The sequence below is a fragment of the Zerene cesonia genome, chromosome 1 (assembly GCF_012273895.1).
Source record: "Zerene cesonia ecotype Mississippi chromosome 1, Zerene_cesonia_1.1, whole genome shotgun sequence".
Lineage (NCBI taxonomy): Eukaryota > Metazoa > Arthropoda > Insecta > Lepidoptera > Pieridae > Zerene > Zerene cesonia.
In genome coordinates this window covers 2,854,846-2,865,677 of record NC_052102.1, presented here as the reverse complement: position 1 = coordinate 2,865,677, position 10,832 = coordinate 2,854,846, and the positions used below count along the sequence as shown (strand labels likewise).

At 37.9% G+C, this 10,832-nt stretch overlaps 1 protein-coding gene across 1 annotated transcript in view; it reads left to right on the top strand.

The window, feature by feature from the left end:
• Positions 1-10,832, top strand: part of LOC119840758 (dynein heavy chain 7, axonemal) — a 53,336-nt gene that overhangs the window by 11,894 nt on the left and 30,610 nt on the right. The window contains exons 28-45 of the mRNA XM_038367494.1: positions 563-688; positions 928-1,050; positions 1,238-1,398; positions 1,809-1,980; positions 2,495-2,677; positions 3,251-3,382; positions 3,472-3,585; positions 3,708-3,815; positions 4,093-4,290; positions 4,464-4,587; positions 5,051-5,226; positions 5,595-5,746; positions 6,095-6,242; positions 7,007-7,219; positions 7,635-7,807; positions 8,972-9,113; positions 9,978-10,091; positions 10,166-10,276. Coding sequence (XP_038223422.1) covers positions 563-688; positions 928-1,050; positions 1,238-1,398; positions 1,809-1,980; positions 2,495-2,677; positions 3,251-3,382; positions 3,472-3,585; positions 3,708-3,815; positions 4,093-4,290; positions 4,464-4,587; positions 5,051-5,226; positions 5,595-5,746; positions 6,095-6,242; positions 7,007-7,219; positions 7,635-7,807; positions 8,972-9,113; positions 9,978-10,091; positions 10,166-10,276 — 2,670 coding nt within the window. The remainder of the gene's footprint in view (positions 1-562; positions 689-927; positions 1,051-1,237; positions 1,399-1,808; positions 1,981-2,494; positions 2,678-3,250; positions 3,383-3,471; positions 3,586-3,707; positions 3,816-4,092; positions 4,291-4,463; positions 4,588-5,050; positions 5,227-5,594; positions 5,747-6,094; positions 6,243-7,006; positions 7,220-7,634; positions 7,808-8,971; positions 9,114-9,977; positions 10,092-10,165; positions 10,277-10,832) is intronic.

Genomic DNA, 10,832 nt, shown 5'->3' with positions numbered 1-10,832 from the left:
ACAGATTCGAAATTCAAATGTAATATTTTTTTATAATTAAGTGTAACAGTATTTATGGCCAGACTAAGTATATATTCCATAATTTTTTTAAAGTTTATTTTTTAAAACTTATAATCTAGGGTTCAAACCTCTTTCCAAATCTATTGTTATTGGGTCTTAATGAGGAATTCATCATTCAGACAAGAGTTTGAAATTGTGCCCAGTGTGCAATAAATTCGCTCTTGGCTGGGCCACGGCCTAAAACATAACCGATGAAATGTTGCTACAGTTTGTGACCTTTCTAGTAGTAGTTTAGTGATTTATTGCTATTTCCATTCTACTCTTGACTCTAGAAGGTAGGGATTGCTAAGTTTAATTTATTTAGTATCCTAAAAAAGAACGAGAGTCGGTTCCATCAATAATATTATTGTTACAGAGCTGCAATACCTAATTTGCTATAGGATGTATCGGTTTTTTTTATTGGAATACCATATTTTCCTATTCTTATATTCTCGAACCGGTATACATACATATATCTACAGTAGCACAACAGTTGTCAAAAAGACGATTATGATGTGCTTAGGGTATAATCGGCGACCTGTTCCCCGGGCTGCCGCTGCCGCAGGCGGGCCTGCCGCACCTCGTGGCGTGCCTGCGCGAGGTGTGCGTTCCGCTCAACCTGCAGGCTAACGATTTCTTTGTAGAGAAGGTGGGTATGACACCTGCCAGATAAGGTTAGAGAAGCAAGAAGAATTGAACTGCTATAAATATATTTATTATATTTAATGCAATTCTTGCGCAGGAGCGATTTTAATGAAATGAATTTTTTTTTTATTTTTAAGTTTAAACCAATATCCGCATCTACCGCAATAGGTTCTTTAATAAATTTTTATTTGGAATCTTATTGGCACAGTCCCACATTACTGTGATACCTTCTAAAATCTATAGGTACTGCAACTATACGAGATGATCCTCGTCCGACACGGGCTCATGTTGGTGGGACTTCCATTCTCGGGAAAGACAAAGTGCTACCACGCGCTCGGACATGCGTTAGCCTTGGTATCTGAAAAGGTAACGTTCATTATTAATGTTAAATGTTTATTTCGATTTTGCATTGCGCTTTTAAGTGAAATAATTAATAAACAATCTTAGGTACAAATTTTTCCCAATTTTAGGACACAGTGATTCTTTTAAGAAATAACTAGCATAGGTCATTCTCAGCCCCTTGGCAGGATCTAACAAGCTAAGCCAATTGCAGGGGCTGATGGACGAGAACGCGGTGGAGTGGACGGTGATAAACCCCAAGTCGATCACCATGGGCCAGCTGTACGGGCAGTTCGACCCGGTGTCGCACGAGTGGTCGGACGGGATCCTCGCCGTCAGCTATCGGGCTTTTGCTGTGTCTACTAATAATAATAGGTAGCTTTGTCATTGTGGGCTTCGTTGTTTTATCTGTTCCGTTTCTGATTTTCCAATTTTCCAATTTTCTTCTTTACTAATATGCTAATTAGTACAAAGCGTTTAAACCATTAAATTAATCCACTCTTTTTCACTGATCCAAAGATGTACATTTACCATGTGACGGCTAAACTTAAATGCATTTAATTGGATTTTCTTCGTTGTTCTCGACAATGAAACTTTGAACAACAACCATTAAGGCCTAACTGCCATCCATCTAGTTCTAGTAGTTTTAATTGGTTGAGAATTTTTGTCAGCTAAAAACTTGTCTACATTACCACATGTGTACTCCCTTTTTCCTACAAAAATGCTGAAGAATCTTTAGATTTCTTTTTAATTACCTAATATAACCTAAATTATAAACTGCACAGAAAATGGTTAGTCTTCGACGGTCCAGTGGACGCGATATGGATCGAGAACTTGAATACAGTGCTGGATGATAACAAGAAGCTGTGTCTCATGAGCGGTGAGATCATTCAGCTGGCGCCCACCACCAACTTGATGTTTGAGCCGATGGACTTGGAAGCTGCCTCACCGGCTACGGTACGACACTAATAATGCACTTTGGATATTTCTTGTTTTTTTAGTTTTTTTATGATTTCATAGAATCTTCGATATGCGCAGGATAATTGAAACTAAATGAAAAATAATATAAATTATATTATGTTTCATTTAGTTTTGGTGAGAGAATGCTAGAAGAAAAAAAGAACTAGCATAAAATAAACACTGTTTAATGTTTTAACGTTTTATGTACATGAAATATAAAGATTGCATGCATAATTTCACATACAAAATTACGTGATGAAGGTAATATCTAACGTTACGAACGTTTATTATTTCATGAGAATACGAATTAATCTCAGCAATATCTTACATTCTTCTCGTAAATAATCATTACTACTGAACAAGAAGGTTATAAATCCAATAAAACAATATAGCAATGCGCACAGCATCAGTTCCATCCCAAGCCTCCATGTGATAAAATAAGTGTAGTAAGCGATACTGCTACTATTGGTGCTGATATTGTACGGCACGGCCGGGCACCGGGCCCGGGCAGGTGTCCCGCTGCGGCATGATCTACATGGAGCCGAAGGGGCTCGGGTGGAAGTGCCTGCTGGAGTCGTGGCTCAACACGCTGCCGCGCGCGCTGCACGGCTTCAGCCGCAACGTGGTGCGCGCGCTCTTCGCGCGCTTCGTCTCGCCGCTGCTCTGGCTCGTCGAGTACTCGGGGCTCGTCAAGGTGCTCACACACATACAACTCGCACACACGCACACAGGCACACACACAGTCGGTATGGACACGGGGTCGAGCCCGACATACCAGGTCGTAGAGCCAAACCTGAGAATACTTAACAGAATTTTTCCCCCGTTTTAATAAAAAGCAGACACACGCGGATATACAAATACACTTGAGCATATGGAAGTTGAAAGGAACGAACACACGTGCGATCTACGTGAGCACATACAAATTAAAAAAGATCGAACACAGACGGTCCACATGAATACGTAGAAGTTTAAAACATCATTGTTATACTATTATCTCATTTCCAATCTGGATTTTGATGAGCGTACGTAAGCCACATTGGTGAATGTAACTTTGCGATTCTTGGATATAGTTTATTGCGTCGTTTTTCACATTGCATTGACATGTATCGCTAAAGCAAACACAATATAAATTATTATCTACCGGAAATTTTCGATTTCTAGTAGATCATAATCTTTTAAAATCAAAAACTTAAAAATAAAAACCCAAAACTTTATTTTGTCATTGTAATGGTCTCGTATAAAATATCTGATCATTTTTATTACACAGCAAATGTATGTGACGTCTCGGTCGAATCTCGTGGTTGCGTGTATGAATTTATTCGACACATTTATGGATGACTTCAACGATGACAAATATATGGAGCAGATCTCGGATCTCGACGTGCGAGCTCAACTTGAGGTATTTATTTTTATTTTAGCCGTATAGAACAAATATTAATGTTTAAAATATTGTGTCTTATTTCTCTCCTATTCCATTATTATTGTCAGGGTGTGTTTTTCTTCTCATGCATTTGGTCGATTGGAGCTACTTTGGAGGCAAACAGTCGTATAAAGTTCGATATGATGTTTCGCGGATTGCTGGAGAAGGAATTTCCTGAAAAGGTATTTTCGCTAATTTTATAACTATTACATGTACATTAAATATGATAAGCTATATTTTAGAACTATAAGGCATGCATTTTTAAAACTCAACGTGTAATAATATACAGTAAACCCAATTTTAGGTCATAGAAGCGTTGGGTTATCCCCGAGAGATACCGAAACCGGAGAAGCAGTACATATTCTCTTTGCCCAAAGAAGGACTCGTATACGATTACCGTTTCATTAAAGAGGTATTGTAGTTAAATAGGTCATATAATCTATTGGTTTTAAGTGTTATTATTTTCAAAATTTTACAGAACATAGCTTTACATCGACTTTATTGACTTAATCCTTCAAGAAATATTCTATTAATCTTATGAAGTGTCATAAAGAGATGCTAATTATCGTAATAGGTATGATCCTTTTTTCTTGGCAAAGTTTGTTATATTAGAACCAGCAAACACCACAGTTATATAGTTTATTTGAAAAATTATATTAAAAAAATCAGTAACAAAATTATGTTTGTAGGGCAAAGGCAAATGGAAGCCCTGGCAAGACGACGTGGTCTCCGCACCGCCCATAAGCAGGGACACTCCGCCCAACCAAATCCTGGTGACCACTCTGGACAGCGTCCGATACCTGGCGCTGTTCAAGCTGCTGGTCACCCACCACAAGGCGGTCATGATGGTGGGACCCACTGGGACTGGCAAATCTTCCTATATTATTGTGAGTAACTGTCATTAAAACGACGCGTAAAAAATGAATATTTGAATTTGGTAAAATTTAATTCTTGTTTAATAAGGGATTCGGTGTAATTTTCAATACTTATTTATCCACATATTCATACACATGTGTACTAGTGGAGTAACAAGCGATATAAAACAAATGTAATGTTACAGGATTTTCTTGTGAAAAGAGTTGACACCAGGGTGTACAAAGCCCTTATAATGGCGTTTTCTGCCCAAACCAATTGCAACCAAACCCAAGATATAATAATGGGAAAACTTGACAAGAGAAGGAAAGGTAAGTGCTTATTTATTTTCAAACATATTTCTTTAAATTCATACGGTACAAGCCACGTGTAGGTCTTTTGAAAAATGGCACTGACATAAATACGTTTACTCATATTAGTGACGCTTGTGCGCGGATGAATTTTATACACCGGTATAGCGTATACCGGTGTCACAGCTGTTTGATAAATTGTTCTGAACAGCTCAAGGAGCAATTTTTCAAAAGTTTCGAGCAGGTACGGTCATTCAGTTTAGTCAATTTTACATTCGTAGCTACCCCACTACGCAAGGTGTACGCTGCTATAGATGGGTTTCGGGTTTAGATCCAATTAGTGCATTTTTTTGTCAAATCAACCAATACGACTAGATGAAAATACAACGATGGATGAGTTGTTCCATGTGATTTCTAATCACCCGGCATTTCCGATATCACCACGTGCGTCCATGTGACCGTCTGTCCGTGCGCGGGGCCGCAGGCGTGTTCGGGCCGCCCATCGGGTGCCACTGCGTGGTGTTCGTGGACGACGTGAGCATGCCGCAGGCGGAGACGTACGGCGCGCAGCCGCCCATCGAGGTGCTGCGCCAGGGCATCGACCTGGGCCTGTGGTACGACCGCAAGACCAACGTCGCCATGCACCTCATCGACGTGCAGGTGCGCAGCCGCACACGCGCACGCACACGCATACACACACGCACGCACGCTTCCTCCCACACACGAACACACGGTCACGCATACGTCTACAATTACTAAATTCAAATGTTTTTTTTGTCATAATAAGGCATATATCTAGACATAAATCACACTAATATTGTAAATGTAAAAGTTTGTTTGTTTAGATGTCCGTCAATTTGAAAACTATGCTGAATTACAATTGAATGTTCTCTAAGTCTGTTTATAAAAGAAAATAAATAAGTGAATAAAATAATTCATTTAAATTTTCAAAATGCCATACCTATCTTTAACATAACCGTCTCACAAGAAGTACAGCTCATTTCCCTTACTTGCAATGATTGTAACAGTTTATGTGCGCAATGGGGAAGCCAACGCCGGGCGCGAAGCTGGTGACGCCGCGGTTCTCGCGCCACTTCTCGTTCTTCTGCATCGACGAGTTTGATGATGAAACTCTGCAAGTTATATTCGGCAGAATCATGCTCTGGCATCTCGACACTAGGTTCGATATTATATTATATGTAATATTCTTAGTTGTTTTTTGGAAAACCTATATGTTATGAAAAAAAAATTTTTTAATCACATTTTACATCCTGATTATGTCAAAAATATAATCTAATACATATTTACCGTTCCCGGATGAATCAATATACATTAATAGCATACAATTAAATTGAAATTTCGTGGGCGGTGAATGGATTCTTTGTTAAATGATACGAAATTTGAAACAGTCGAAGTACTTTTACTTACAATACACACAAATTATAAAAAAAAAATTGAAATTACCTTTATACATAGGTAATATCCGTTTTTTTTTGTTGTATTAAAGAAACATTTTTCCTTACCACAGAGGTTTCTCTAAAGAGTTCGACCCGTGCATCGACGAGATAGTGGCGGGCACGCTGGAGGTGTACAAGCAGTGCCGGCTCAACCTGCTGCCGACGCCCTCCAAATCTCATTATACATTCAATTTGCGAGATTTCTCCAGAGTCATTCTGGTACGTGACGTAATAAGTTTGCACCGCAAATTACGCGAAGTCTACAATTTGTTTAGATTTTATGCTAATTTGGCGTTTTCTCTCGCCGTTGTGTTCTCTTTGTTTGCTACAAAGAGAACACAACGGCGAACTTGCAAGATTTTAACTTCAGGATATAATTTATGTGCATGTTAACTTGTGTTTTTCACTCTGAAATATTATACAGAACTTGTGGGGTTATCATTCATTACGGAAAAGATCGCATCGAATTAGTATCAACAATGCTGATACAGAATAGTCTGAACATTGAAGTATATTCCTTGAATACATAAAATTCTTGTCGTTTCTTCTACTAGTCTACCTACAGATGCTAATCCTATATTTCGGTAATTTGACTGGAAATGGTTCTGTTGCCCTGTTGGGGTATGCCCGGTTGATTGGTATAGTACCAATCGTATTCTGCAATAAAACGTTTTTAATGTGTGAAAAGTACTCTGTTCTCACTGCTCAACCAGGTGCTAAAGGGATTTGCTAGGTTTCCTAGAACAGTTACAAAATAACTGTCTGTTCCTCAAAGTGTAGCTCGTTTTATGCGTTAGTGTTTTTGCCTCTCCATACGCGGTTAAGTAAAGCTTGATAACTGACTATATGAGAGGCAGTGTCGATATACGAGGTGTGTTCAAAAAGTATCGCGAATTTAGAATTTTCGCGGGTTACGTATATTCGAATTTGGTTATTTTTGTGGCGTTATGTTAGTACATACTCGTACACTGCGGCCGGTGCAGGGCGTGCTGCTGTCGGTGCCCGAGGTGACGCCCGACCTGCAGTCGATCAAGCGGCTGTGGGTGCACGAGTGCCTGCGCGTGTTCTCCGACCGGCTGGTGGAGGAGCGCGACCGCCAGTGGCTGGTCACGTGCCTCAGGGAAGCCACCAGGAGCAACCTGAATGACGACTTCGACAAGATGCTCTCGCGGCTGCTCACCGGCCCCAATGATAAGGTGGGTGGGACTTACTTTTGTTTTAAGTTGTGCGTCACCCATCAAACGTAACTATTGTAAATTTTTTGTACCACAAAGAATTGCCAGTAAATATAAATAGCTCTATTGATGATTTACATAGAATATAAGCGTAGATGGCCTGCAATGATTTCGAAAGACTATCCCTTAACGCATCTTTTCCAAAAGTACCTATTTAATTATATTAAAAAAGGAGGCTTGTTAATTTTATTATCTAAAGAGAAGAGATGTTAAAACATATTTTTTGTTCATAAACACTGAAAAAGTTAAAAAAATACGACTACAATTAACTTTCATAATGTGTATCTATCCGTTTTTTATTACCTAAACTTCAAACTTTTTGCTGCACGATAAAATAAAGTATGAATGTACTTTCCATTTTATCAATGGCCAACAGATAACAGATCTGCATCTTCGCAATTTGATATATTGCGATTTCGCTAACCCAAAAGTGGACACGAGGTTTTATATGGAGACAACCAACATGGAGCACTTGAATTCCACCGTTGACGCTTTCCTCGTCGAGTTCAATAATATGTCCAAAAAGCCGATGAACCTCGTACTTTTCAGGTTCGTATTTTTAGCCTTTGTTGTAGCCAATGTTTATATTGTGTCTTATTTTTGTGATATGTTTCAGTATAACTTATTTTCTTTAAGATATAAGATAATAGTAGTCTCAGTTGCGGAAATAGGAGAATGGCTATCGCTGTAAAGAAAATGTGTAGTTTGTGCTTTTTATCTTAACAAAAAATAACAACATTCGGGAAACATAGCATTACAGATTTATATAAACTATAATCTTCCCTTGGTTAAAATGAAACAAAAAGGAGCGGTTTTCTGGCATATTTCAAAAGGCTTCGAACATAACCGTGTCGAATACGTGAGCTGCATAAAGCTGGCCGATCGGTATCGTCAAATAAATAAATCTGTCGATATTTACATAGATTTTCCATTACTCCCCGCTCGTGTGTTTGTGTTGACGGAATAAAGTGGATGCTACAATTATTATAGTTGCTGTAGTATAGAAATGTTTGTAGAATAGCAATATTTTTATTGTATGTAATATAAGCGCTTCTCTATCGCAGTATTTCAATTCATTACGTTCAGCGGTTCACTATATTCATTTTATATTAATTTAAATTTTTATAAAGACAAACATGTTCAAATACACAAATCATTAGACCAACAAATAGGTGCATACAGAGATATTGACAGAACTTTGCCCGCCATATTCTATTGAATGTGTGTCTGTTTGTTTAGGAACATCTGCAGAGAGATATTATAGACATATAATAACTTAGTAGAGTCTATATGTATAAAAAGAAATGGATGAGTACACATTTAACTCAAACACGATTAAACCGATTTTAATGATTTTTGGTTTGTTGTATGTGTCTCGACTTGGATTAGGATGAAATATAATAATAATAATCATTTTAAGTAAGTACACAAAAAAGCAGTTTACTTGGCCGAGGCCGTGGCGAGTAACAAACATAGAGTATCGTATTTTTTATGTCATAACGGACAACTGAGCTGGTAGTCTGTCTGATGGTATGACGCCGATCATCACCGCACATGAACATTCGCAAAGATTTAATCTTTTCGGTTGTTTCCTCTGCGAATGCTCTACCCGCTTATAAAGGGTAAGGGATAATGAAAGGATTGATAATCGGATATAAGGAATGGACTGGGAAAGTAAGCTTTCGGAAAATAAGCAATGGCGTCGTCGTAAAGGTTCGCCATCGAGCACGTGTCGCGCATCTGCCGCGTGCTGACGCAGCCGCGCTCGCACGCGCTGCTCGTGGGGCTCGGCGGCTCCGGCCGCCAGTCGCTCACGCGCCTCGCCGCGCACATCAACGAGTACGACCTGTTTCAGGTGCGCCACACCCACACCCACACCCTCTACCACACCTATTTAACATTACACCTAACATCCAATACCCAATACCTTAATCTCTAGCTTTTGGCCGCGTGTTGGCACACGTTAAATTCGGAGTAGTTGAACAGATACATATAAACATTCCTCTTGACTCACTTTTTAAAAATTTCTTTCTATTGACATACATATATGGGGACATAGGATTAGATAGAGAAAGCAACTTTGTTTTTTACTTTTAGCCATAATATAAATATTATACCTTCCATAGTACTCTATACAATCTTCATCCACTTTATTTTTTCTATCAACATTTCATCTTACACTTTACTCGCTACACACTTTATCCCAAAACATGCGCTTTAATCTTTGCTCGTGATAATATATTATACCGTTACCGTCCGTACACAAGGAATAAAAAAAATATCTATGAATGGAACCTGTTTATAGTCTTTTATAACATACTAGCTGCGCCCCGCGGTTTCACCCATATAAGTCCGTATCCCGTAGGAAAATCGGGATAAAAAGTTGCATATATGTTATTCCAGATGGCCAGCTGTCTATGTACCAAATTTCATTGCAATTGGTTCAGTAGTTTTTGCGTGAAAGAGCAACAAACACACACATCCTTACAAACTTTCGCATTTATAATATTAGCAGGATTATCACAGCGATCAAGATACAAAAATGTCAAAAAGTATTGGATTAGAAGATTAGATACATTATTATTTAAACCCCTATATTTCGAATATTATTTGAGTAATGATAACCGTATTAAATTAGTTATTATATTGTGGCCCTAAATGATATTGAAACGGTTAAATAACTTAAAAATTAACCTATGATACATATTTAATAACCCAGGTGGAAATGAGTCGTACATATGGTAAAACAGAATGGAGGGAGGACTTGAAAACACTTCTGCGGAAATCTAGCACTCCGGACTTACATATGGTGTTCCTGTTCATTGAATCACAGGTGCGCTCTCGTGTTACTTTTGACCTATATATCCTTGTAAATATGTTTTCTATTTCTTTTTTTTTGTTATTTAGATCAAAGAAGAAGGTTTCTTAGAAGATGTGAATAATATGTTGAATTCAGGTGAAGTACCGAACATATTTGGAGCAGACGAAAAGGCTGAATTATGCGAGAAAATGAGAGTGGTACGTGTTTGCTATATTCTATTTATTTTACGTTATATTCCTTATGTTGAAGAAACTAATAGATGTTGAAGTAAGACTGGAAATATCTTAGAAATAGCAGTCACGAGTCTGGAAATATGGAGCATTGATAACACAGTTCATTTAGCCCGTAAAATGTGTTCTAGCGAAGAAATATTGCAATATTTTTCAATGAGTAAATATTTTAGCGATTGTATTGTGATTGCTTAAATGTGAAAGCTTTTTATATTTGAGTGAATTCTATTGAAACAATTTAAGAAAATGTACTTGTACCAGCTTTAATTTAAAAGTTCTAGCTGTACCTACTACCTAGAACTAAGAGACTGACTAAAGGGTAACAAACAAACACACATCTTTACAAACTTTCGCATTTATTATATTAGTAGGATGGAAAGTATGATATCGTTTTTTATTACTGATATTCGCATTTTATTTCTGTGGTAAAGAAAGTCATAGTAGTTTTATTTTTAATTTTTAGTTTTATAGCATTGAAATGCTTTATAAATTAGAAATTTTGAAAGAATAGAAAAAATTTGAT